The following is a 27,628-nucleotide window of genomic DNA, read 5'->3' as shown; positions in this document are numbered from 1 at the left end:
AAATTAAAAGGGCAGGTGGAGGAGGAACCTACAGTGGACTAAGAAGTATCACACAGGTTGTAGATAATAAAAAGAGCAGTTTGAAACGCATTTCCAGAAGGGGAAGTTCACAGTAGCGTTGCCACATAGATATCAAGTGAAAGATTATATATAGTTCAATGAGAGTATACAAAAATTATGGCTGAAAGACGAACTTTCCAAAATGCTAACTGGCTTAAGGAGTTCAGAAAGCACCCAAATTAATTAATCTTTCAATCTGTTCACTTAAAGAAAAGTTTAGGAGTGGAGCCAATATTTTTAAGTCATTCATCATGATAAGCCTCGTTGTGCCTTTTCCATTTAGATTTTCTTTTTTTTTTTTCCCTCCCACAGATTGATCATACTTACAAGAGCTGCTATGATACATAGGGGAGGTGAAAACTGATGGATGAAAGTTTTGCTATGCACTGAAAGGAAAGCATTGTCTGTGAAGGTCTTTTCTTAAAAATGTCTGCTTGTAACACCTTTACTGAACACGTGTGGAAACCTGGTGAATGCAAGAACTGCTTTAAGCCTAAAAGCTTACACCAGCTCCCCCCAGACCCTGAGAAGGCACCCGCCACCCATGGCAATGTGAAAACTAATGCCAATCACAGTAATAACCACCGCATGAGGAACACTGGGAATTTCCGTCCTCCTGTGGCTAAAAAACCCACTATAGCTGTGAAACCCACTATGATGGTGGCAGATGGGCAGAGTGTATGTGGTGAACTTAGTATCCAAGAACACTGTGAGAACAAACCTGTCATCATAGGGTGGAACCGAAACAGGACGGCCTTGAATCAGAAACCACTTAATAATAATAATGAAGATGATGTTGAAGGATTTAGCCACGTTCCTAAGCCCTATGGCAATAATGATAGTGCAAAGAAGATACCAAATAACAATAATGGTCTAACTGATGTGTTAAAAGAGATAGCAGGCTTGGATACCACCCCTCAGATGAGAGGAAATGAAACAAACTCCAGAGAAACATTCTTAGGAAGAATAAATGATTGCTATAAAAGATCATTGGAAAGAAAGCTTCCACCAAGTTGCATGATGGGCGGTATAAAGGATACTCAGGGCAAGCATGTTATTCTGAGTGGGAGCACAGAAGTGATCAGTAATGAAGGGGGCCGGTTCTGTTACCCAGAGTTTTCTAGTGGCGAGGAGAGTGAGGAAGATGTACTTTTCAGTAACATGGAGGAGGAGCATGAGAGCTGGGATGAGAGCGACGAAGAGCTGCTGGCCATGGAGATTCGCATGAGAGGGCAGCCCCGCTTTGCTAACTTCAGGGCAAATACTCTGTCTCCTGTTCGATTCTTTGTGGACAAAAAATGGAATACTGTCCCCCTGCGAAATAAGTCTCTGCAGAGAATCTGTGCTGTAGACTATGATGACAGTTATGATGAAATCCTAAATGGTTATGAAGAGAATTCTGTGGTCTCCTGTGGACCAGGAAGCATGCAGAGCATGGTGTCATCTGACTCTACATCACCAGACTCTTCTTTAACAGAAGAGTCACGTTCTGAGACAGCCAGTGGTTTATCCCAGAAGATCTGTAATGGAGGAGTATCTCCTGGTAACCCGGGAAATTCTAAGGACATGAAGGAAAGTGAGCCCAATTATGAAAGTCTGTCTGGTAATAATCAGGAAAAGGACTCCTCACAAGCACCTAAAAGCTCAGTAAAAGTTCCAGAAACACACAAAGCAGTCCTTGCTCTCCGATTAGAAGAGAAGGACGGCAAGATTGCTGTACAGACTGAGAAGCAAGAAAGTAAAGCCTCTACCGATATTGCTGGGCAAGCAGTAACCATTAACCTTGTCCCCGTAGAAGAGCAAGCAAAGCCCTACCGAGTTGTGAATCTGGAACAGCCACTGTGCAAGCCATATACTATCGTGGACGTGTCGGCAGCCATGGCCACTGAGCACCTCGAGGGCCCTATTACCAGCCCCAAGACAAAAATCTCCTCTTCTACTCCAAACTCTCCGATGACATCACCTGCATCGACGTCAGGACAAATAAGTGCCCACTTCCAAAAATCCAGTGCAATACGATACCAGGAAGTATGGACTTCCAGTACCAGTCCACGACAAAAGATACCCAAGGTGGAATTAATTGGTGGTGGAACTGGACCAAATGTCCCTCCAAGGAAAAACTGTCACAAGTCAGCACCTACTTCACCGACAACTACAAACATTTCCTCTAAAACCATCCCTGTTAAGTCACCCAATTTGTCTGAAATAAAATTTAATAGTTATAACAATGCTGGTATGCCACCTTTTCCAATCATCATTCACGACGAGCCAACCTATGCTCGGAGTTCTAAAAATGCCATCAAAGTTCCCATTGTAATCAACCCAAATGCATATGACAATCTAGCCATTTATAAAAGTTTTCTTGGAACAAGTGGAGAACTCTCAGTGAAGGGAAAAACCACAAGTGTAATAAGCCATACTTATGAAGAAATAGAAACTGAAAAACTGTCCGATAACACCACTAGCAAACCTACTGAGTGCCCCCAAGCCAAAGGGCTTTCAAGCAGCACAGAGCGTAAAAGGGGCTCAGTGGCTCAAAAGGTTCAGGAGTTTAACAGCTGTCTGAACAGAGGTCAGTCTTCACCACAGAAAAGTTATAGTTCTGGCCACAGCTCCCCAACAAAGATCCAGAGAACCACTCAAGAACCTGTGGCCCAAATAGAAGGCACTCAGGAGTCTCAGACGGTCAGCAGCAGCAGCAGCAGCAGCACCAGCACCAGAGAGAAAGCAAGCACAGTGCTTTCTCAGATTGTGGCTTCTATCCAACCACCACAGTCTCCTCCAGAAATGCCCCAGTCTGGCCCTAAAGCATGCAGTGTGGAAGAGCTCTATGCAGTCCCTCCAGATGCTGACGCTGCTAAGAGTACACCAGTCCGACCCAAGTCTCTCTTTACGTCTCAGCCCAGTGGGGAGGCTGAAGCCCCTCAGACCACAGAAAGTCCCACTGCCAGAGTACGGAAAGATCCACTCGCAAAGCCAGTCACTGCCCCTCTCTCCAAGTTAGTGGCTAACTCCCAGGGTGAGCCACCCCCTCCCTTCCCCCCACCTCGTTCTACTTCCTCCCCTTACCATGCGGGCAACCTTTTGCAGAGGCATTTCACCAACTGGACCAAGCCAACCAGTCCTACCAGGTCAACGGAAGCTGAATCAGTTTTGCACTCTGAGGGCAGCAGGCGGACAGCTGATGCAAAACCTAAACGCTGGATATCATTTAAAAGCTTCTTCCGCCGCCGGAAAACAGACGAGGAGGATGACAAAGAGAAAGACCGAGAGAAAGGGAAACTGGTGGGCCTGGATGGCACAGTCATCCACATGCTGCCGCCTCCTCCAGTTCAGCGCCATCACTGGTTCACAGAGGCAAAAGGACAGTCCAGTGAGAAGCCAGCCATTGTCTTTATGTACAGGTGTGATCCTGCCCAAAGCCAGCTCGGTGTGGATCAGAAGGCCAGAGCAGACCAGTCAGCACTTGTAGAAAAAGATGGGACAGAGGATGGGTTACTACAGGACTCAGAGAAGAAGAAAAGGAGTCATTCTTCTCCGTCACAGATCCCTAAAAAAATTCTCAGGTACGTAAAATAGAATGGCAGAATATGAGAATTTTTTAACACATTTTTAGATGCTAAGTTTTTTATATCTTTCAGGTTGCATAAGAGCCATTTCTGTCTGGAAGTAGCACTCAGTGGCCATCATCTATCTTTATAACTGCATTCCAAGATTAGAGTATTATTAAAGTGATCTTATTGCACTGAACAAGGTTTATGGCCCTGGATCTTTAGCTAAAGTAGCCTGCTGCATTCTGGTGAGTGCAGAGGGGCTTGAACATAGAAAAGCAAATCCATAACACCCTAATAGCAGTAAATAATATGTTGCTTTGAAATGCTATGATAGTGTGAGGAAGAAACAGGATCAAATGAATAAATGGTGATACTCTTCTTACCCTCACTGTAGATGGAATAACGCTCTTCAAGCGATTTGTTCTGGCTTTCACCAAGGTGTAGCTCTATATCCTTACTTTGTTTTCAGGGAAAATTTGTTTTTTTAATGCTCTTTCTGTCTTCCTTCCAAGTATTGTGGAAATTTTGGGGTGGGGGTGGAGTTGGGGGCAAGCAGTCTGTAGTTATTTAACATGTAGGTGATATAAGAGAAGATGGTTACTGAGATTGAGACCCAGTAGTAGAATCCATAATGCCAGCTGGGCAAACGGCCCACCCGCCTCAGTTCTCTAGGTATCCATTTTCTTTCCTTCTTTAATAACTCTTTCTTGATCACCTACTCTGTGTAAAGCACATTGTAAATAGTTCTCTTGAATCCATACAACAGCCCTACAAATTGGTTGTATACAGATGAGGAAACTGAAAATCAGAGAAGTTAAGAATTGACCAGATTCACATAGCTCACAACTGCCAGAGTCAGAATTCAAACTTTGGTTTGGCTGACTCTAAAGCTTGCATTCTTCCCACAGTGTTGCACTGTTAATGAACACAAGAGTAAATGAAGTTTTTATATTTTCACTTGTAATCATTCACATAAACATTTATGTTTAGGAAGCCTAAAATTGTTGTTTCTCATTCATATTGTAAGCAAAATTAATGAACTGCCAATAAAAACAAGAACCACTATCCCAAATTTGTAACAAATGGGATGATTTCTTTATATCCCCTGTACTTCTTAATTTATTTATTTTTAAACATTTCATTTATTTATTTATTTATTTATTTATTTATTTATTTATTTATATGAATATAATTTATTGTCAAGTTGGCTTATATACAATACCCAGTGCTCATCCCAACAAGTGCCCTCCTCATGCCCATCACCCATTTTCTCCTCTCCCCCACGCCCCCCCATCCACCCTCAGTTTTTTCTCTGTATTTAAGAGTCTCTTGTGGTTTGCCTCCCTCCCTCTCTGTAGCTTTTTTCCTTCCCTTTCTTCCCCCATGATCTTCTGTTAAGTTTCTCAAGATCCACATATGATTGAAAACATGGTATCTGTCCTTCTCTGACTTATTTCACTCAGCATAATGCCTTCTAGTTCCATCCACATTGCTGCAAATGACATTAAACATTTTATTTTTAAGTAATCTCTACACCCAATATGCAGCTCGAACCCACAACCGCATGTTCAAGAGTCACATGCTTTACCGACTAAGCCAGCCAGGCACCCCAGTACTTTTTACTTTTAAACAAAGATATGCCCCGAGTATTCTTTCATCTGATTCTAAGTCTGCCTCCCTGTTGACTTACAGTAAGCCTTTTCTACCAGGCCTGGCATTTTCTTTGGCAAAGACAGCAAACTCTTATGATAGGGCAGATCCTCTTACCAGCTTTTTTATTAGAAAAGTATAAATAAAAATGAAGTGAGTACTTAATGCCTTCACTTTTTCGAGCAAAATGTTAGCAAGTTTATATGTTTATCTGTATACTCTTTACAAAAATAAGCTTTTTACATAACCCCCAAATAGTTGTCAAAATGCTAGCAAGTTCCTGTTTTCCTTAAGTCCATATAATAACAAAGCAAGCAGAATAGTAGTAATATATTCCTGGAAAGAGTAGTCTTGTCATAGGTAGTTGAAAGTGGATGATAGAATATTGTACTCCAGTAGTAATAAAACACACGTATTGCAGGTTACTGTTTTGTTTAGGAAAAAAGCAATTTAAGTAGCACATGGTTGGAGTTACTTATGTCAGATAGTTCTTGCAGATCGATAAATGGCTTCACTCTTCATTAAGTGTGGCTGTGGTGTGTTTATCTGCCTCCTGGAAGAGAGAGCCGAGACTGATTTGGCATCTCTTCTGTGAAATGAGATCCTCTGCTTTGGCTCCGTGCCACCGTATGTGGGCTTGAGGGCAGCCCAGGCCCTGTGGCATGGCAGACCCCTTACTGTACAGCTTATGTTTTCACAGATGTTGTAATGAGCTGGTCATATTTTCCAAATTTTATCAGTTCTTAGTAAGTAACATCCCTGAATCCAAATGATGCAGTTGGTGTGCCCCATTGGTTTCAAATGTAACCATGCACCACAATAACTTGAGGGCTGTTGAAACAGAGATTGCTAGGCCCCACGCCCACAGTTTCTGATGCAGTAGGTCTGGGGTGGTGTGGGTCCTGATAATTTGCACTTCTCACAAGTTCCCCGGTGGTGGTGGTGGTGCTGCTGCTGCTGCTGCTCCTGGGGCTACACTTTGAGAGCCACTGACCTCACCGCCATCCTAAATCTAAAGATATGTGCTGCAGTCTAAGTAAAGCATGTGTGAGGTATTAAGATTTCCTTAGAGGCACCCTGGAATTTTCACATTTCATAATGGCTCAGATTGAGCAGAAAAAGAGGTGTTAAGTAGTGCTTTTTTTTTAATTGTTTGGAAAGTTTTAAAGATACATCATTTGCTTTTTCAATAATTACTTAATTGGACACACCGTTGGTATTTACTTAAAGCAACTTTGAAAGGGAAAAACATTACTGTCAAATGTCAGCATTTGTGTTTCCATCCTGATGGTGGTGGTAATCATTAAATTACCATCCCGCTGTTGGAAGAAATGAAAATTCAAGTTTTTCTATAAGTAATGAAGATACCAAATCCAAACTGTAAGAAATGAAAAATACTTGACTTCAGGCCAAACCCTAAAAGATAAGGGACTTTGTAGAGCCTTTTATTATGGGATTGTTACTAAATTTATTTATTTGACTGTTCAGGTGACGTAAATTGAGTATCTTCAGTATGCTGTATATGTGCCATAGGGACAAACAGGGAAAAGATGATCACACTGCTGAAATAACAGGCTTGGGTTTGACTTCACTTTAGCTATTTGTCTGGTTCTTCAGTGTACAGTGACTATAATGATACCTATCACACACAGTTAATTTGAGGATATAATAGGAAAACACATAAAAGATTTTGCACAGGGTCTGACACACGTTGGGCGCTTTAAGATGTTAGTAGCCCCTCTGCCTTCGATATAATAAATGCTAAAACAATGTATGTGTGTAGCGACACAGAAGCATAAAAGACAGTGATTAGATCAGCTTAGAAGAGACTTCTCTCAGAAAGGAAATACACACCAGGTCTTAAAAGACAGATAGGATTTTTCCCACTGCTTAGGAAAGACATTGTAGGCAAAAGGAACAATATATGCAGAGCCGCAGAGGAGATGATGATGGCAGACAGAATCAAGACAGGTGGCTGGGGCGTCTGGATGGCCCAGTCGGTTAAGCATCCGACTTCAGCTCAGGTCATGATCTCATGGTTCTTGCATTCGAGCCCTGCATCAGGCTCTGTACTGACAGCCCAGAGCCTGGAGGCTGCTTCAGATTCTGTGTCTCCCTCTCTCACTGCCCCTCCCCCACTCGTGCTCTGTCTCTCTCTTTCAAAAATAAATAAACATTTTAAAAGTTTAAAAAAAAAAAAAAGACAGGTGGCTGGAAAAGGATGACGAAGAGACCAGTGGTTCTTCAAATGTGGTCAAAGCAAGGTCAAATAGCGATCACGCACAAGTCACTACTTTCATAAGACATTATTCTTTTCACTACGTTGACATTTGCACTGGTGGCACAAAAACAATAGTATGTAAAACTACTTACACCTTAACAGAAATCAAAGCCATCGCATAATATTGTCCAAATAGTTAAAAAAAAAAAAAAAGTTTCACTTAAACATGTCCTTGATGAAGTAGTTTTATTAAATCTCAGCCCTTGAGGCTATGTCTGTTAAATGGGAAGTATACATGAAGTGCTTCTGTTGCACACCAAAGTATGATGGCTACCTCAAGGAAGAACACTTGGGAAATAGTTTGAGTTTCAAGATTTGGGTTACAAAGCTGAACTACCCCCCCACCCCACCCCATTTTCATGGACTGCCTTGAAAGAACAAGTGGCTGATCCCCTGTGGCTGGCTATTCAGACTTGAGTGTTTGGCAGATATTTTCTCAAGAATGAGCATAGCCTATTACTTAAAGGAAAACAATGGACAGTATTTGTTGTCAATGATAAAATTCAGGCTTTCAAATAAAAGTAAGAATTTTTGAAAACTTGTATCTGCCACCATGACCTTGACAGCTTCCTGATACTTAGAGATTTTTCTGATGAGATTGGTGGTGGTGGTGGTATTTTTAATATCATATGATGAAATGTGCCAAAATTTGGAAGATCTGCATAACCCAGTGAACTGGCAATTTCCAAATGACCTAATGCATGATATTACAAAATTACGCATATGTTGAAACTGCAAATTAGACCAATAGATTTTTATGTAACTGAGTCCAAAAGGTTTATTATTAATGGTTTCAGATTTCACATTGCAAGTAACCTTTAAGGGACTTCTACTTACCAAGTTCTGGTATAGTACCAAGAAGAATATTCATAATTATCTAAAAGTCTACTGATACACTCCTCCCTTTCCCACCCATATATCTGGATGAGATCAAATTTTTTTCATTACAGTTGACTCTTGAATAACACAGGTTTGAACTGCACAGGTCTACTTATGTGTGGATTTTTCTTAAATAACATACAGTACTGTAAATGTATTTTCTCTTATGATTTTAATACCATTTTCTTTTCTCTAGCTTACTTTAAGAACACATTATATAATAATATATGACATACAAAATATGTGTTAATTGACTATGTTATGAGTAAGGCTTCTGCTCAATAGTAGGCTATTAGTAGTAAGTTTTGGGGGAGTCAAAAGTTATACGCAGATTTTTGACTGTACAAGGGACAGTGCCCCTAACCCCCACATTGTTCAAGGGTTTTAAAGGGTTTTTAAATTTTTTTAAAATTATTTTTAAAGGGTTTATTATTTTAAATGAACTAGTAACTATTTTTAAATTTTCTCAATTTTAATTTCTCATATAATATCAATAGCTACAATTCACATAAGCAAGAGCCCTTGCACTTCTCAATAATTTTTAAGTGTAAAGGAATCCCAAGAACAAAAAACTGGAGAAGTGCTGAGACAAACTGTGAAGAGGCTTGCATGATATGTTGAAATATTTGGCCCTTTTCTTGTAGATTTTGTAGCAGAAACAGGTTTTATGGGGGGAAGTATGTGACTTTTTTATTTTTTTATTTTTTATTCTTTTAAAGATTTATTTTTTAAGTAACCTCTACATCCAGTGTGGGGCTTGAATTTACAACCCTGAGATCAAGAGTCACATGTTCCACCGACTGAGCCAGCCAGGTGCCCCAATATTTTTTAATTTTAATAAAATTTTTTCTGGCAGTGGCATTGAAAATGGACTGGAAAATGGAAATACTGATGACAGGGATACTAGTCAAATTTGGGCTCCTGTGGAATATATCCACAGGCATCATTTCTATCTGGCTAAGTCTGGATCATGAGGAGTTAATTTAATGGTTATTCTAGTCTGTGATCGGGTGGGAATTCCTCCACTATCATTTTTACGCACACTAGCCTACCTGCCATCTCTGCAGCTCTTTGGGTGTCCATAGCATGAGGAGTAATACTACATAGGAAGAAAAATGTAAGCACTGGAGTCAGATTCAGATTTGAATTCTATGTATACCACTGGTAGGTGTGTGACTTTTGACTTAACCTCTCTAAGCTAAGGCTTTCCAACCTGTACAGTAGTGATACTAATACCTACCTAACAGAGCTATTATGAGGACTAAATTGATACCTATAAAGCATCTAGCACAGTATCTAGGAATAGGGTTGGCCTCTTTACAAATTCTGTTTAGGGCACCATAATTTAAGATGATCCTTGCTGAATGTCTTGCCTCTGCAGTCTGTTTTTAGAACAGCCAAGTGTTCTTTCTTAAACATAAATCCAGTCATAAGCCCAAACTGCAGAAAGCCCTGTATATGTGACTGTCTACTTGTTTAATTTTACTTACTCTCTTGCTCATGAACCCCAGTTATTCTGGCTTCCTTTCTTTCTGAGGGCCTTGTTGATAATGTTGACCGTGAATACTACAGGACTACCTTTTAAGGGATACCATCTTAAAATGGGTCCTTTTATTTATTTCCATTTTATTTTAAAGTTTTTGTGAAAGAAAATTTTAAACATATACAAAAGTAGATAAATTAGTAAAATGAACTACCATTTACCCCAAACCCACATTTCCAACAGTTACCAATTTATGGCCAATCTTGTTTCATCTATAACCTTTTCTTCTTCCCCACATTATTTTGAAGCAAATCCCAGACATTGCATTTGTAAATGTTTCAGTATGTATCACTAAAAGTTAAAATCCTTTCCTTCCTTTCCTTCCTTCCTTCCTTCCTTCCTTCCTTCCTTCCTTCCTTCCTTCCTTCCTTCCTTCCTTCCTTTGCTTTCTTCTTTCCTTTTCCATCCTGACCATATACCAGAAAGGATTCTGTAAACTTTAATGGCTAACTCCTGGCTAAATAGCATCTGGTATCCAGATTTTAAATACTGGGTATATTCTGATAACTCCATCCCTGACCTACCCCATGATTCACATGCTTATCCACTTGATATCTCCACTTGAACATCAAATGGACCTCTCAAATGAGGCATGTCCAAAACAGAATTCTTGATTTTTCCCTCCAAATCTATTCCATCCCAAGTCTTCCCTTCTTGGTAAATGATCCCACCATCCATCCAATTGCTTATTCCAAAAAGTAGGGGTCATCCTTGATCCTTCTCTTCCCCACACCCCCTACATAGAAAATATCTGCAAGTCTTGTTAACTCATCCTCTAGAATAATACATCCCAAATCTGTTTACTTCTTTCCATCTCTGCTTCTACCACTGTGGTCCAAACCACCATCATCTCACCTGATTTACTAAAGTATTTTCCTAATTGATTTCCCTGCTTTAATCTCTTGCCTCTTCTAATCTAGTCTCTCTAGGATAGCTAAGTTGCCAAGTACTCTTTTTCAAATCAAATCGCATAGTGTCAACACAGTGAAGAAAGTCCCTACATAATATGACCTCTGCCTACTGTCTACCTATTTAACCTATCTCCTATTCATCCCCTTGTTCACAAACTTCTCACAATAGTTTTCTTTCTGTTCTTCATATGTGCCAAACATAACCCCTTTTTTAATCAGCTACTCACTCTCTTTGGCATGCTTTCTTCAGATTTTTGTATGGCAAGCTCCTTGTCATTCAGCTCTCAATTTAAGTGTCACTTCCCCTACCTTCAGTCACTCCCCATTACATCATCCTTTTTTATTTTTGATTTATTCACGTGTTTATCACTTTTTCCCCCCCACTATTCTGTCTTCATTTTACTCCTCCCTTCTGGATTCAGTTTCCGTTTAGTAGTCTTTTTAGTAAGCTGTGTGGTAAATTCTAAAATCATCTTGATTTCATAATTGGTAGGCAGTATCTTTTGCCAATCACATGTCCTTAAAAATTTTGTTGAAAAACATTTTTTCTAATCAGTTACAAAAACTTAGTGCCTAAGAAAATAACTGTAATTCACCCAAAATAACTTTAATACTTCCAGACAAAGTTAAGGATCTCATTTGCCCACTGAAGGGCCTCTTTTGGCTAACCTTTCCAGCTTCACCAGCCCTGAACATCCTGTTCCTAATTAGCAAAGCCCCCCAGTGTATCATGTAAGTCTGGTTTCTCTGAGACTCCCAGAAACATCTCAGGAATTCAGCTGTGCCTCACACTGCTGGGATTCTGTCCAAACCTCTGCCAACTTCTGTTTTGGACAGGGAGATAAGGTTTGGCACACCTTTGCTGCCTTAGGAATGCCATTCATCTGTATAAGCCTTCCTCTATCCTTCCAAGATCTTTTTTTATCTTCTTAGAGCCCATAGAACTAAGCTATATTCCTTAGTAATCCAGGAGTCGATTCTAGGAACCTTCTAATCCACTCCAGGGTTCAAGGATATATAGAAGAAGTTGGAGAACTATGGCCTATAGGCCAAATCCAACCTGTCACCCCTTTCTGTAAATCAAGTTTTATTTGGAAAACAGCCACACTCATCCATTTGCATGTTGTCTATGGCTACTTTTGCACTATAACAGCAGCCTTAGGTGCAACAGACACCATGTGGCCTGTAAAGCCTAAACTATTTACTATCTGACTCTTCACAGAAAAAGTTGACTGAGCCTCTGAACTAAGCTATAATAAATACCTGAATTGTCTGTGGTTGTCAGGCATACTAGTGGCTTATGTCCATTCTAGCCAAACACTATACAGGTTTGCTACTCACTAAAGTACCCAAAGTCTAGACCTCTTTATAGACATATGTGTATGCATATATAGTATGGAAAAAGAAAGTCTGAGCACTTTTCAGATTGTGGTAGAATGTAACGTCCTTCTCTTTCTGTAAAGTTAGAAGCTTAAGGTTTTTTTTAAATGCTTATGCTCCAGTTATATCTTAATTTGCATTATCTCTATTCTTTGCTAAGAGAACCCTATCAAAGTCATCTTTTCATGCTTAGGACCAGAATGGCCTCTGAAAATCAAATTCCTGTTTCTCATAAAGAAAAAAAAAAAAATTGGAGAGAGAAGCTGAAAATAGCTGCTTGCTCTCCTGATCATATATTCTTTGCTCTAAAGAAACTTCTGGACTATAAGCATTTATAAAGATCACATCTACATTTGCTGACATACGGTTCTTAAAGTTAGATGAGTTCATAAAGTCCTTACTATTGAACTTTTAAGTAATCCTTTTAGAGAAAACTGATCTCTCACTTTATCCTAATCACAGAATGATGCAGAATAGTTGTGTTTATGTGCACCATGATAGGGTGGTTTTCAGACAGCTTTACATTCCTTTCCTTCTGGAAGGTGATAAAACTCCAGAGAAGTAAGCTGCCTTGCTTAGAGTTTCATAATGAATATATTCCCAAGTAAAGAATCCAGCTGAGACTTCCCTCACTTACTGGGTCAGTTTTGTTTCCTTGTTCGCCTAATGAATCCAAAGTTAAATACCAATATCTTATTATATAATTTTTTTGTTTTATTTTTTGGTTTTTTTTTTCTGATATAATTTATTTCAAGTTGGCTAACATACAGTGTATACAATGTGCTCTTGGTTTTGGGGATAGATTCCTGTGATTCATCCATCGCTTACATACAACACCCAGTGCTCATCCCAACAAGTGCCCTTCTCAATGCCCATCACCCATTTTCCCCTCTCCCCCGCCCCCTCATCAACCCTCAGTTTGTTCCCTGTGTGTAAGAGTCTCTTATGGTTTGCCTCCCTCTCTGTTTGAAACTATTTTTTCCCCTTCCCTTCCTCCATGGTCTTCTGTTAAGTTTCTCAAGTGCCACATATGAGTGAAAACATGATATCTGTCTTTCTCTAACTTATTTCACTTAGCATAATACCCTCCAGTTCAATCCACATTGCTGCAGATGGCATGATTTTATTCTTTTTCATTGCCAAGTAGTATTCCATTGTATATATAAACCACATGTACTATATAATTCTTTTTTTTTAACTTTAAACAAATTTTTATTACACAAAGGTTGTCACATAATTGGACATTTCTCTACTTTGTACACAATTAGTCTTACTCTCCACAGAAAGGCTCCTTCTTTTCATCTGGTAATGGCAAACACTAAAATCCTGATTTTAACAGAATAGTAGTAAAAATGCCTCAGTGATTTAAGTTGAAAGCAGTACATTGGTACATGGCTCTTGCATTCAGTTATCAGGAATGTACAAATGTCTTTTCAAAAATACAAAATAAATTATCTGTAGGCATGGACAATGACAGCAGTAAACTATTATATGTTGTCAACTGAAACCAGTAATTGATGGTTATAGTGATTTTCTTAGCCATCAGCCAGCCTTTTCTTCAGTCGTTTCCTTCAGCTGACTTCTCTGAAGTTATTGTTGAGGAGCACTGCCTTGAGCTTCCTCTCACAGTTCATTAATAATGGTAAAGCACTATTCTAGGAATTAGAATATGCCATCTCCCATACCACCTCCCATTCCACCTATTCCGCCCATTCCAGGGTCCTTCTCTTCCTTAGGAATTTTGGTGACTACAACTTCTGTTGTAGTTAACAGAGGCCACTCCAGCAGCATCCAATAAAGCAGTTCTTACAATCTTAGTTGGATCAATGATTCCCTTTTCTACCGTGTTCACAAAATCTCCAAGCATAGCATTATAACCAACTTCTGAGGAACTCTGCATAATTTTCTCAACTATCAATGATCCTTCAACACCTGCATTCTTAGCAATGGTCATTGCAGGAATTTTGAGGGTTCTCTTAATGATTTCTATACCAATTTTTTGATTCATTAGCTGGTGTTATTGAATCCAAGGCTGGAATGCACCAAAGCAGGGCACAAGCCCCTCCCAGAACAATGCCTTCTTCAACAGCAGCTCTGGTAGCATTGAGGGTATCTGTAACTTTGTCTTTCTTTTCATTCACTTCAACATCACTTGTGCCACCAACCTTCAGCACAGCTACTCCCTCTGAGAGTTTTGCCAGATGTTCATTCAGCCTTTCCTTTTTATATTCACTAGTTGTGATATCTATTCAGTGATTTCTTGGATATAGTTTGAGCCTTGTCACCTTTTCCTTTTAAGAGCATGGCATCATCTTTGGTCACAATGACCTCTCCAACTTTTCCTAAGTCATGAGGCTGAACATCTTCAAGATTTAGAGTCAACCCTTCTCCAAACACAGCACCACCAGTAGCAATAGCCATATCTTTAAGCTGATTCTTTCTATTGTCACCAAAACCTGGAACTTTGACAGCTACAACCTGAAGACCAACTTTTCACCTATTCAAAACAAGTGTACTTAATGCTTCTCCATCAGCATCTTCAGCAATTATGAAGGGCTTATGGTGAACATTGGCAATTTCAAGAGCAGGTACAATGGATGGACACTAGAAATTTTCTTTTCACTCAACAGAACACACACATCTTGGAATTCACATTCCTGCCCTTTTGATGTATTAGTAAAGTATGGAGAAATATAAGCTTGATCAAACTTCATGCCTTCAATAATTTCTAATTCATCATTTAGTGTTTTTCCATCCTTTACTGTGATGACACCCTGTCTTCCAACCTTTTTCATTGCATCAGAAATGATGTTGCCAATTTCTTTGTCTCCATCGGCAGAAATGGTAGCAACCTGAGCAATTTCTTCAGGGGTTGTCACAGGTTTAGACTGCTTCTTAAGTTCAGCAATTACAGCATCAACAGCTAACATTACACCTCTCCTGATTTCCACTGGATTAGCACCTTTGCTAATCTTCTCAAAGCTTTCCTTGGCAATAGAGCATGCCAGGACAGTAGCAGTAGTGGTGCCATCTTCAGCCTCTTCATTTGTGTTATTGGCAATGTCTTGAACAAGTTTAGCACCAATATTTTCATATTTATCTTTTAAGTCAATTGGCTTTGCAACAGTCACACCATCTGTTGTTACTTTGGGACTGCCCCAACTCTTTTCAGTAATCACTGTTCTTCCCTTTGGCCCCATAGTAACAGCTACAGCATCAGCTAAAAGGTCTACACCTTGAAGCGTTAAGGCTCAGGCATCTGCACCAAATTTTACATCTTTGGTATAAGCCTGAGTGAGATGAGGAGCCAGTGCCCTGGACACTGGTCTAATTTGGCAAAGGACTGTGGGTAATCAAAGCATTTCTGCGGGGCAGCGGCAGGGCGCTGAGGCAGGCCATCAGAGGCAAGGAAGGGGCACTATATAATTCTTAAAACACTTTCACTCACATTATCTCATTTGTCCCAACATCTATGACAGTGCATCTTCTTCCTATTTTATAAGACAGAGAAACAGGCTCAGTGACATTCCCAGGGCCACTCTGCAAGCAGGTAGCAGAGCCAGACTCTGACTTTAGAGGTGTTTGACCCCTAGGTGATTTTTGTTGCACTCTTGGTGGTGGTTGTTGAGTCTGTTGGTGTCTGCCATGTCTTTTATAAAGCCAGCCTGAGTGCAAGAAGGTAAGTCTGTGGCCAGTAAGGGATGTGTACTGATTCACTGAGCTGTCAAGCAGTCTGAAAGTACTCAACATTGGCACAGTTGAACATAGTTGTTCACTCTCTTAAAAGCACTTTATTTGAATTTCCTAATTAATACACACTCCTATAAATGTCACCACAGTCATTTTTTAGATGAATAATGGGAGACAGGGACCGAGAAGCAGTGGTACAGAGCTGAAATGAAATTTGAGTTTCTAATTTCCAGGCCTGTATTCAGACCTCTAAGCCACAGTTTGAGCCAGTGATTATTTAACATAACTGTAGTAGGTATTGATTAGAGTCATCAGGTAATAATATTTAAAGGTTTAATTCCAGGACAAGCAGTTTGTCCTCATATGGTGCTTCTATAATGGTGATTTGTTAATAGCAGGGAGAAAGGCTTGCCTGAAAAAAACAACACAATGACAGCAGTGCACGCTGATAGCTCCCACCCCCACTCCTAGTTCTTATGTGGGGATATAGACCTAGGAATCAGTCGTTGGCCTTTCTGTGCTGCTGGCACATGGATGTAGCTCCACTCTGCATCAGGGAGATGTCCTGTTCCACACTAGAACCTGTAGAGGATCCTAGTAATACTCTTCTCCAGTGCCTTGCTGTCCAGATCCCACGTGATTTGACTTATTCAGCACCTGTTTACTGAGTGTTTGCTATAATCTCAGTCCCTTTATATTAATCTGCTCAGGCTACCTTAAAATACCACAGACTGGCCAGCTTACTTACAAGTATACAATGTTATCTGACAGGGCCCTACCCTTATCACCTCATTTAATCTAATTATTTCCTTGGAGGCCCCATCTCCAATATAGTCACACTGGGGTTTAGGGGCTTCAACATATGAATTTGGGGGGGGAACACAAACGTTCATCCAGAACACCTGTTATGGGTGTTCAGAGAAGGAAGAGTCCCTGCAGACACAAAGATGTTGTGAGCAGTGTGAGACCTGAGTAGTCTTTAGTGACTGGCTGGGTTTGAAATATATGGAAAGAAAAAGGGAGGGAACTCTAGGAAGGGAAAGTAGGTTCAGCAAAGATGGAGAATGTGGTATCCAAGGGACAAGGAATTATGATGTAGAAATACTTTGGTTTGTGTGAAGCTGAAGGATTGTGTATTAGAAAATTTGAAATAAAGAGGCTCTTAAATACTGAAAACAAACTGAGGGTTGATGGGGGGTGGGGGACAAGAGAAAGTGGGTGATGGGCATTAAGGAGGACACCTGTTGAGATGAGCACTGGGTATTTGTATGGAAACCAATTTGACTATAAATTATATCTAATATAAAAATTTTTTAAAAAAAAAGAAAATTTGAAATAAGGATGGAAACATACATTGCAGCCTCATTGTGAAAGGCCTTGAAGGCCTGCAGGTAGTCCAGACATGACCCTGATGGGTCACAAGGATGTAGAACAGAGGATCAGTGGAACAAAATAGAGATTTTAGGTGAGCATTTTGTGCTCACCTCTGTCCTCTTTTGATACAAGGAACTGAGGTAGTGCTGCATGTTGGGAGACTTGACCTATTACTGCTTCTTACTTTCAGAGGAGACTTTAGCCAGCCAGGGCTTCAAATAAGAACCGTAAATATCATACTAGGCCAAATCCCTGTTTTCTAACATTTTGTGAGTTTGTATAATTGTATTCCAAGAATAAATCTCAGAGGGTAAGGATTGGTTCCAAAATACCCCCTCCCTTTTTTTTTTTTTAAAGAGCCCATCATGAATCTCTCATCTGTGACTACTTAAATTATTTTATTTCCACTTTCTACTATATCACTTCTGAGCAGTGATGCTCCTGACTTAAAATTTTCTTACTCACTTTTTACACATTGTTTCTTTTATACTTATTGCCCTGGTATCTCTGGTGGGGAGGGAGGCTATAAAATAGTTTCTCAGAGTGTGGGCCTAGGACCAACTGTGTTAGAATCTCCTAGGGCAATTATATAAATGCAGATTCCCAGGCCATACCCCAGAGCTGTTAAATCATTCCCTAGAGGTGGGAGCCACAAATCTGCATCTTTAGCAAGTTCCCAAGGTAATTCTTAGACACATTAAAGTCTGGTAACAATTGGTATAGTATTTTAGAACACTGACCTTGAAGTCACTCAGACCTGGATTTCAGTCCTGCTTTTACCACTTATTAGCTCTGTCATCTTGGGCAAGTCACTTGAGCTCTGATTCTAGTTACCTCATCTATAAACTGAGAGGCAGAATAGTGTCTCTGTTTAGAGCACAGACCCTAGAGTTGAACTGCTGGGTTTTAATCTCAACTCTACCAGTTAGCAGCTGTGTTATCTGAGGCAAATGACTTAACCTGTCTGGACTATAATTTCTTTATTTGTAAAACAGATAATAATATGTCTAGTGCATTGTTGTGAGACTTAAAATAATTTATGTAGAAGGTTAGAAGGGGGATGGATTTTGCCTCACTCCTCCCTGCCCCAGGCATTGACAATGTCTGGAGACTATTTGGTCATGTGACTAGGGAAGGAGGGAGTGGTTCCAACATGTAAGTAGAGGCTAGAGATGCTAGTGTGATCCTACTATGTACAGGACATCCCTCCACTACAAAGTATTATCTGGTCCAAAATGTCAGTAGTGCCACTTTAGAGAAACATGACTTAGAACAGGCACATAATAAGTACTATATAAGTTTTGGCTACTATTGTGATTCCCTTGTTGTAGGAATAGCAAGCCTTACTTGGAGTGTTATTGTTAGAAGACAGATATAGATGTATAGATTTTTTTTTTTTGAGAGAGAGAGAGAGAGAGAGAAACACAACAGGGGAGGGGGGCAGAGGGAGCAAGAAGGAGAATCTTAAGCAGGCTCCACACCCAGCATGGAGCTTGACACAGGACTTAATGTCACTATATGAGATCATGACCTGAGCCAAAATCAAGAGTTGGTCACTTAACCAACTGAGCTACCCAGACGGCCCAGGAAATATATATTTAAGTACAGTACCAAGAACTCAACACATGCAGAGGCAATGGTGGTGATGTATGTATAAACACAGTCTTTCTTTACCAAAGCAGCTCCTCTTTAAAGACATCCTTTTGCAGGGCACCTAGGTTGGCTCAGTCGGTTAAGTGTCCAACTCTTGGTTTTGGCCCAGGGCATGATCTCACAGTTTCATGAGTTCAAGCCCCACATCCAGCTTCGCACTGACAGCATGGAGCCTGCTTGGGATTCTCTCTCTCTGCCCACGCTCTTTCTCAAAATAAAAATAAATAAAAATCCTTTTGCAATGTAAATACTTCGTTTAGAATTTTTCAAAAGTAGAGCAATAATAGCTGTATTCTTTTTAAAACACTCTACTTCATCTTCATAAGCATTTATTGTTGAGTCTTTACAGTATACCAAGCTTGCCTTATGGTGCCAGTGTGGTGGATGTCAGAGTAGGAGAGTATCCAGTTCAGATCCTGACTCTACTACCGAAGTTTCCTTATAATCTTGAGCAGTTCACTTCACTGCTCTCAATCTCAGTTCCCCCATCTGTAAAATGAAAGCAATTGCATCTACCTCCTGAGATGTTTTCGTGAATTAAATGGAAAAGTGTGTGGCTTGTACAGTGTCAAGTAGGAATAGGCTCTGAGTGGTTTTGGTTCCCATGCCCTCCTTGAGCCCCCAATGTTTTTGGAGAGTTTAGTATACAAAATCATCTCCATCCTCTGACTTGAAGGGCAGATGGACAGTTGAGGGAGATAAGAGGAGGGTGGGAAAATGTGTAGTGACTTGCTTCTCCAGTGTTTCTGGGCATGGGTAAAAAGTCAAGGACCCAAAAAATGACTTCCATATCCTCCCTAGGGTAGTTCTAGTAGAAAGGCCTGCATTTTCTTTTCATATCTTGCTTTTTCAGGAAATATACATCAGTATCTCACACCATTCTTTAGAAGTGAGCCAAGGCCTAAATGGTGATACTGAGAAGCTCCTTCTATAACCCTGTTATTAAAAAAGACAGCCTTCTTTTATTGCTCTTTTCCAAGATTAATTTATCTTTTCTGTTAATTTGCACAGATAGTATTCTGACTTTGTATTTCATACAATTTTAAAACTGTAATTTTTATTGGCATTATGAAGATGACAGTGATTTACAGTGACCTGTGTTTTTATCTACTTCACTCTCTTGCGGTCTAGTGCCTAAAGACACTTTTAATTTGCTATTCACATCTGTTTAAAAAAAGAAGTGAAACCATGCAGTATCTGAAAATTAGAGTCTATTCAAGACCTTGCACGTGGCTGCCAGTCTTCCCCATTCTAAGACCTAGCCACTTCATTCACCAGTAAGAGTTGGTGTGTTTGACCAGACTCTGTTAGACATATTAGCAGGAGCTCATCAGATCTCAGTTAAAGGTTAATCTCAGTTCAGGAGAAGTTTGAAGTTTTCAGTTAAAGACCACAGAAGGCTTAGTGGAAAATTGGAGACACTAAGATAGTGATCAATGGACACAACACTTTTCTACCTGAGAATGCCAGTAATTGGAAAGTGTAGCAAAATCAGGTTGAAGACCTGAAAACTAAGATAGGATTAAGAAATGTCACATTGGTGGGGCAGGGACAGAAAAATGGAGTTTGCTTCCAATAGATTGAAGGTGTGGGGTTTGATAACTTTGAACTCTCCTCATGTGTTAGTATATATTCCATTTCTGCAAAAGTCCATCATCCCCAGCAACCGCAGAAATCAGCAGGTCTGAAACAGTTAACAAAACTATGAAATGCTATCTCTGGATATGCTTTGATTTGAACTTTAGGAATAAAAAGAGGTTTTAAAAATCACACATTTGTTTATTGGCTGTCTTGGGCAAATAGAGACAAATGTCATTGCTGAAGAGAGCTGGCAAATGGGAATTTAGAATACCATTTGCCCAAAGAGGCAGATGGTCTCTGTAGAAGCCTGATTTCGTTTATGGTCCCTTCTGAAGCTGAATGAAGGTAGTTGAATTTGAAGATAAAGTTGAACTGAAATTGTGGAAATACTTGGGTACATAAAGGACTCTAATGTAGAATTTGATTTGCGTTTTAAAAAGTGCATTTAGACATTTAACAGAATTTTTACAAAAATTTGTCTTCAACGGATTTGCCAGGGAAAAAACAACATTATTTCGTTTGATGGTGTAATGATTAATCCTACCACCTGGGTAAGCCAAGTGAGCTTCCCACAGGAGATGGCTTATGCAGCTTTGAATTATGTATGAATACTGTAGACTGATGAGAGCTAACCTTACCAAGGGATTCATTTGTAGAGCAGACAAATCTGTAACAGTGTTACAGTTTCCTTTGAACACCTTAAATTCATTCTCCACATTCAGAAAATGAGAATTCTTTGTGGAGATTATGATGTGATTTTTTTTGAAGTGTCAGGTCAAACATACCAAATCTCAGTTACAAATTGGTCATTAATGAAAAAGTCGGTCAAAGAGTTTGAGGTACCAGCAAACTTGTGTTGTCTTCCATCATGAATGCAGAGTGGATGCTGAGGGTCCAGTAAAAGAGTAGGCTAAGTCTGGTTTGACTCAACCTGACAATTAAGGACCTAGAACTCAACACCATAGTAATCATAGACATTCCTCATAGCACTATAGAACTAGGGATTGTTTCAACATGAATTTAAATAGTAGAAATAGAGGGGCGCCTGGGTGGCTCAGTCGGTTGAGCGTCCGACTTCAGCTCAGGTCACGATCTCACGGTCTGCAAGTTCGAGCCCCGCGTCGGGCTCTGGGCTGATGGCTCAGAGCCTGGAAGCCTGCTTCTGATTCTGTGCCTCCCTCTCTCTCTGCCCCTCCCCCGTTCATGCTCTGTCTCAAAAATAAATAAATGTTAAAAAAAAAATAATTAAAAAAAAAATAGAAATAGAAAAGCGCTAACTTCCTCTTTGTGAGCCATATACCAGTTAACAATTCTGTTTTACAGTAATGAATATCAAATTGTACTTACCTGGAAAAAAATCTAGTTATCCTGGTCATATTTGTTATTTCAAGATATGCTAAGATATAGTGTATTAGAAATTCTAGTAGCTTTTTTGTAATTTCATTTTGAAGATTTTTTTTACCTTCTGTCTCATGGATGAAATGGGGGAAATTTTCATTTTCTTTATTATCTCCTTCCTGATACTGTCCTCCAGTTTGTACAGAGGATCAAGTAATCAGAACCTGAGTTCTGATTCCCATTTTGGTGTTTTCCCTATTATCTTAAACATTTCTCGACGAAATATTGGTGGTGAACTATTTTGTTAGGAGATAAAGTTTGTATCTAGGAAAGTGTCATTTTACTATTTGGGAGGGTTTTCTGATTTTATATCTATGAAAGAAATCAATGGTGAAAAATTATATTCCCTTATAAAATTAATATGCCTTAGATAACTTGTCAGATTTTTACTTCCTTCTTTCTTCCTAGACAATTTGTCTATTGATAAATAGTGTCTGAGTCAACCTTCTCTGATGCTGTTCTCAGTTCTTTTTCATTTTTTAGTCCTAGCATGTTACCACTTCTAAGCTTGAACTCTCAAAACCTCTCCCTTTCCCATCTCTTTTACCATTTTCATCATACAAAGAGGTGTTCTTCTCTCAAGCATTAGGATGTGACATACCATTGATGCATTTTTCCAAAAAAAATCCTTCCTTTTAGACTTTGCTGTCACAGTAAATGCTGATCTTAGCATCCATTCGCAATTCCTTGTGATTTTACTTTCATCAATTCTCTTTGTGTAGTTCTTGATAGCTGATGATTATTTTAATTGGTGGTTTAATATGCCAGTGTACTTATTTTAACATGTGCTTATGAAAACTAATCTTTATGTGGAATATAGATTGTGTTGTGCTGGTCCTCAAAGAGTTAATAAAACTAGTTTTCACTTTGCTTAGTTTCCCAGAGGTAGTTTGGCACATTTCCCAGACCAAACCCGTAAGGTAAAGGTCAAGGTGCAGTGGATGATATTAAGGTGCAGAATTCGAAACTTGTATCTTACTTGTAGTCCTCCAGAGCTCAGTTGGACCTCGGGTACATCAGAGCTTTAGAACATGGTTAACAGACCAAAGAAGGCCCTGTAGAATATCCTTTAATGGGGAATTGTATGAGTGAGTACAGTGGGTGAGTCTTTTACATTTCTTACTTTTTAACATCCATATTTTGTTTTGAGAAGCCCTTAAGAGCACAGAGCTGTGTTTCATGTATGTGGGAACAGGCCCAGGGAATTCCTCACAGTTTAACAGCAGCAACTCTTGCTGTGGTTTTCACAATAGCTGAGGCTCATTGTACATAGCCCGTTCCTTGGGAGGAAAACAGACAGGTGAGTGTAGAGTTGTGGTTTCTGAACCAACCTTTACCAATCCTTTTTGATAACGGAAAAGAGAGCTTTCTGGTAACAATGAGGAGATTGGGTGAAGAAGGAGAAAAGGCAAGAGCAAGTTTGTGGAGATGAGGAGCCTAAAAACCACATTTTAGGGAATATCTTAAATTGACTCTGAGAAGAGAATGTCCCTTTATATTTATTGCTCTGAAATCATAAATGGTTTATATGAACTTTTGCCCAGTAAACATCATTTTCCTTCTCCTGCAGCATGTTGATAACTACTTAGTGATCTACATTAAGTGGTGTCCAAGAGAGTCTCAGAAATGTCACTTTCCTTTGTCTTTACTAATGAATGGAAGTAGAGGCCTCTTCTTACCTTAGTTTTATGATCCCTATTATGAGAAACTAGTTTTGTTTGCAGCCCTTCTTTTGGGTTGATGACATAGAGCAGCCCATTTAGAGGCAGCATGCTTTTACTGTGTGAGGCCTCCTTTACATGAACCACCCTGCTGGCTGCTGGTAGAGTGGTGCCTTACCAGTGGTGCTTTTCCACTTTACCACTGTCCCTGAGAGTGGTACCATAAAGGAACCATAAAGGAACCTCTAGCTCATTGCTCACTCCCAGTGTATAGAGACCTCTGGCTCTGCCAGTTTTGAAGGAGTATTTTTGAAGTTGAATATCCAGCAGACTTCAAGGCCTGTTTTCTGTTCAGACACATGCATAATTTCCATAATGAAAGATTGATAAGAAGGTACTGCTTCTTCAGATCTACTCCCTCAAATCCACAGGTGATATATGTTCTGATGACACATGATCAAAGTACCTCTTTTAAAGAACTTGTAAATATCACCATGATTCACTGCCAATTGAAAATCCAGAAATAACATGTAAACAGTATGTAGGATATTTGCCTCTTTCTCTTTGCCCACTAAAAAAAAATAATACAGGAAGAAGAGTTGGTGAGTATATGACAGTGTAAGAACACTTTCAGAAACCATTAAAAATGCTTGATTTTGAATTTATTTTGTTGGATGGCCCAGTGAGATTTCCTAACTAGGCCAGTTTTTTCTACCAACATTTAATGACCATTTCGTCCCCTTGTACTTAATAGCAACAGAATAGATAGGTCAGGTAGAATGGGAACTGGGGAAAAGCTAGCTATACGCAAATGAGCAGGCGGCAGTGAAACAAGATTGGAAACACAGAGTATTATGGATATGCCACATTGTGGTATGTGGCTAATAGGATATTTCAGATTCATTTTAATAGGTAAGATTAACTAGAATACAGAACTTTCTTTTCCATTTGCCTTGCTGCTGCATGCATGCATGCAGGCAAAGGTTGATGCTTCTGTCCTCCTGGCAACAAGACTGTCCTGGCCTCAGTTTACCTACTAAGACATTTGCTTAACGTCCTTATTTAGTCTAATCTCAACTTGATTCCTGATCCTTTACTAAATACTTTAGTGTGTAGTAAATACTATATACTAAATAAAGTAAATATATAAAGTATTTGATACTTGCTAGAGTGTTATGTACTGTAATATAGTAAGTATGCTAAGTAGTTCACTAAGTATGTGTGTATTTTGTGTCTAATTAGTGAAGCATTCAGCTTTCTCACCACTATCATCACCACCTTCTGCCTAAAAAAAAAAATTTTCTCTTCTTTCCTTCTTATTCTCAAGCTTTCCTCTGAGCTTACCATACCTCCTCTACCAAACTGGATTCTCAATATGTCTGGATCAAGATAAATAGAAGGATCAGCCCGCACGAAGGACTGCTTTCTATTCAGACGAGTATTTGAGCGCTTATGACCCATTGTTATGACTCTAGGGCTAGTTATTTACATTTATGGCAAGTAAATGCCTTCTATAAATCTAAATTTTAGCAAGACCTTTGAATGCCAGTATAACCATGGTGTGATTTTGTTTCAGTCACAAAACCCATGAAGTGACAGAGGATTTTTCTCCTCGGGATCCAAGATCTGTTGTTGTGAGGGAAGATGATGGAGGCTGTGCTTCTGTCCCAGCAGCATTGCCCCTACCTGAACTGGAAAGGGAAGAGGAAAAAGAAGATGTTTCAGATACTCTTGACCTGAATCCCTGTAGTGCAACCTATAGCAACTTAGGTAAGTAAAAATGTCATATAAATAATATTTAAACCTTTCCTTTTTATGCACTATCCAAATGCTATATTTCCCTGGAGAGATGGTTTTTATTGCTGCATGGAGCAAACACTGGACACTAGAGCCATGAATTTTCTTTTTTTTCCCTATTTTTTAAAGTTTTTATTTAAATTCCAATTAGTTAACATAGTGTAATATTAGTTTCAGTTGTGCAACATAATGATTCAGCCTTTCATATAGCACCAGTGTGGAGCCAGAAATTTTAATTCACATCAGAAAAAGTCCTGGTGTTTACTAGGCATATATTGAACACCTGCTACCATGAGTCCTGTGCCATGTGCTAAGGGTGTGACATGGTCCCTGCCTTGAGGAATTCACCTGGAGGAAAAGAGATGAACTTGTTAATGATTTCAGTATTATATGATAAATGCAGCGATAGAGATACACATGGAATATCTTTTATGTTACACAGGGGAGGGTGTCAAAAGATGCCTTCCTAGAGGTAATTCTTGAACTGATCTAGCTGGTTGACAGAGGGAGGAAAGAGTATTCCAACCCAAAGCAACAACAGGAGCAAAAGCATGGAGGTATGAACCAGCTTGGTGCACATGGACACCACAACCATTTAGTGGTGCTAAAATATGAACTGAAGAGTTAAATGAGATAATACATTTCAAGCTAAAACCTTAGACTTGTTGCTCTTTGTGATAGTAACCCTTCATCAAAAGGTTTTAAGCAGAAGAATAATGTGATTAAATTTGCATTTTAGAACGTCTACTCTACAGGCTGCTGTGAGAGGATGGATTAGAAGTGAAGTATTTGTAGCCTAAAATCTAGTAGTTGGATACTTTGGCACGACCACATAAGATGAGAAAGGCCTCAACTAAGATAGTGGGAAGGGGAACAAGACAGGTTTCAGAGATACTTAAGGGGCAAAATACATAAGGCTTAGTGGTTACTTCGATATGAATGATGGGAAGAATCTGTGATGAATCTATGTCTCAGATTTCTGGCTTGGGGCAAGCTGACTCAAAGAAAGAACATCCTAATTTTTGGAAGTATTTAAGGAGAGGCTGAAGGGCCATCTCTCAGAGATGCAGTGAAGAAGAATCCTACGAAGAGGGTGGACTAAATGACCTCAAAGGTGCCTGCCAATACAAAGATGCTCAGTTTTCCAATCATCTTCACTCTTCTTCCTTGAGTACCCAGTGACTTTCGATCTATCCTCCTTCCTTGAGCATCTCATAGTTTTCCTTTCTTCTAAAAAGCAAAGCCTAGGGCTGGATAAGGATTTCTCATTATTATTCTCCCATGAAGTCAGGAGAGAGGGGAATAGCATGAGTTGGACTACCACATGTGCAGCACTGGCAAGATCCTTATGGACCTCTGACCAACTCTTACACTGGTAGAAATCAGTGGCGCATAAAAGCCTTCTTCTGCCTACTTTCTCATCTTCTTTCTTTGTCTTTTTCCTTCATCAGGTTTTAGTAAGGAAGAATTATTTTAAGATCAGCTAGTGTAGTTGGAGATAAATGAGCCCTTAAGGCAAAAAGGTTGAGGTAACACTGTAGGAGAAATGCTCTAATACGTCCTTTTGAGAAACTCATTGTAACAATGCACATGCAGTTGAAAATACATTCTGTAAGGAAAAGACTTCCATTCTAAGTTCTAGGAGACTTGTATGATTTAGGTGTTGGGGAGAATATATTAGTTTACCCAAGCAACCGTCTTAGATACCATTTTCCAGTTGGAAGAGATTTTATAGTGAAACAGCTTACTCAACTTTTCCCATTCTTTTATGTTTTATGAAGCATCTTATAAGATGAAAAATTTACTGCTTATTTCCTATAGTATACTCTCAGACAGCATAATGTATCAGCATATCTTTCAGATGTTCTTACTGCACCAAATTTCTTTTATGATATCCTCAGTAAAATATATACTAATTTTTACTGATCATATGGCATCTTATGGCATCTCTTTAAAAATATCCATTAGCTGGGGGCACCTCAGTGGCTCAGTTAAGTGTCTAACTTTGGCTCAGGTCATGATCTTACAGTTCATGGGTTTGAGCCCCACATCGAGCTCTGTGCTGACAGCTCGGAGCCTGGAGCCTGCTTCGAATTCTGTGTCTTCCTCTTTCTCTGCCCCTTCCCAACTTGTGCTCTGTCTCTTCCTCTCTCTCAGAAATAAATAAACATTAAAAATACACACACACGCACACACACACTAGCTGGGGTGCCTGG

The 27,628-nt window shown here is 39.5% G+C and overlaps 1 protein-coding gene and 1 pseudogene across 15 annotated transcripts in view; one reads left to right on the top strand and one right to left on the bottom strand.

The window, feature by feature from the left end:
* PEAK1 (pseudopodium enriched atypical kinase 1) overlaps positions 1-27,628 on the top strand; it is a 369,695-nt gene that overhangs the window by 289,318 nt on the left and 52,749 nt on the right. For all 15 annotated transcript variants that reach the window (XR_006218480.1, XR_006218481.1, XR_006218479.1 and 12 more), the window contains 2 exons: positions 373-3,626; positions 25,192-25,385. Coding sequence is in view for 12 of the 15 variants with exons in the window: in XM_042988332.1 (XP_042844266.1) it covers positions 487-3,626; positions 25,192-25,385 (3,334 nt within the window). In the remaining 3 variants the exon portion in view is untranslated. The remainder of the gene's footprint in view (positions 1-372; positions 3,627-25,191; positions 25,386-27,628) is intronic.
* Positions 13,921-15,620, bottom strand: LOC102949803 (annotated as a pseudogene).

The sequence above is a fragment of the Panthera tigris genome, chromosome B3, assembly GCF_018350195.1.
Source record: "Panthera tigris isolate Pti1 chromosome B3, P.tigris_Pti1_mat1.1, whole genome shotgun sequence".
Lineage (NCBI taxonomy): Eukaryota > Metazoa > Chordata > Mammalia > Carnivora > Felidae > Panthera > Panthera tigris.
The sequence above is the reverse complement of the archived record's forward strand: the minus strand, read 5'-3'. Positions and strand labels throughout refer to the sequence as shown.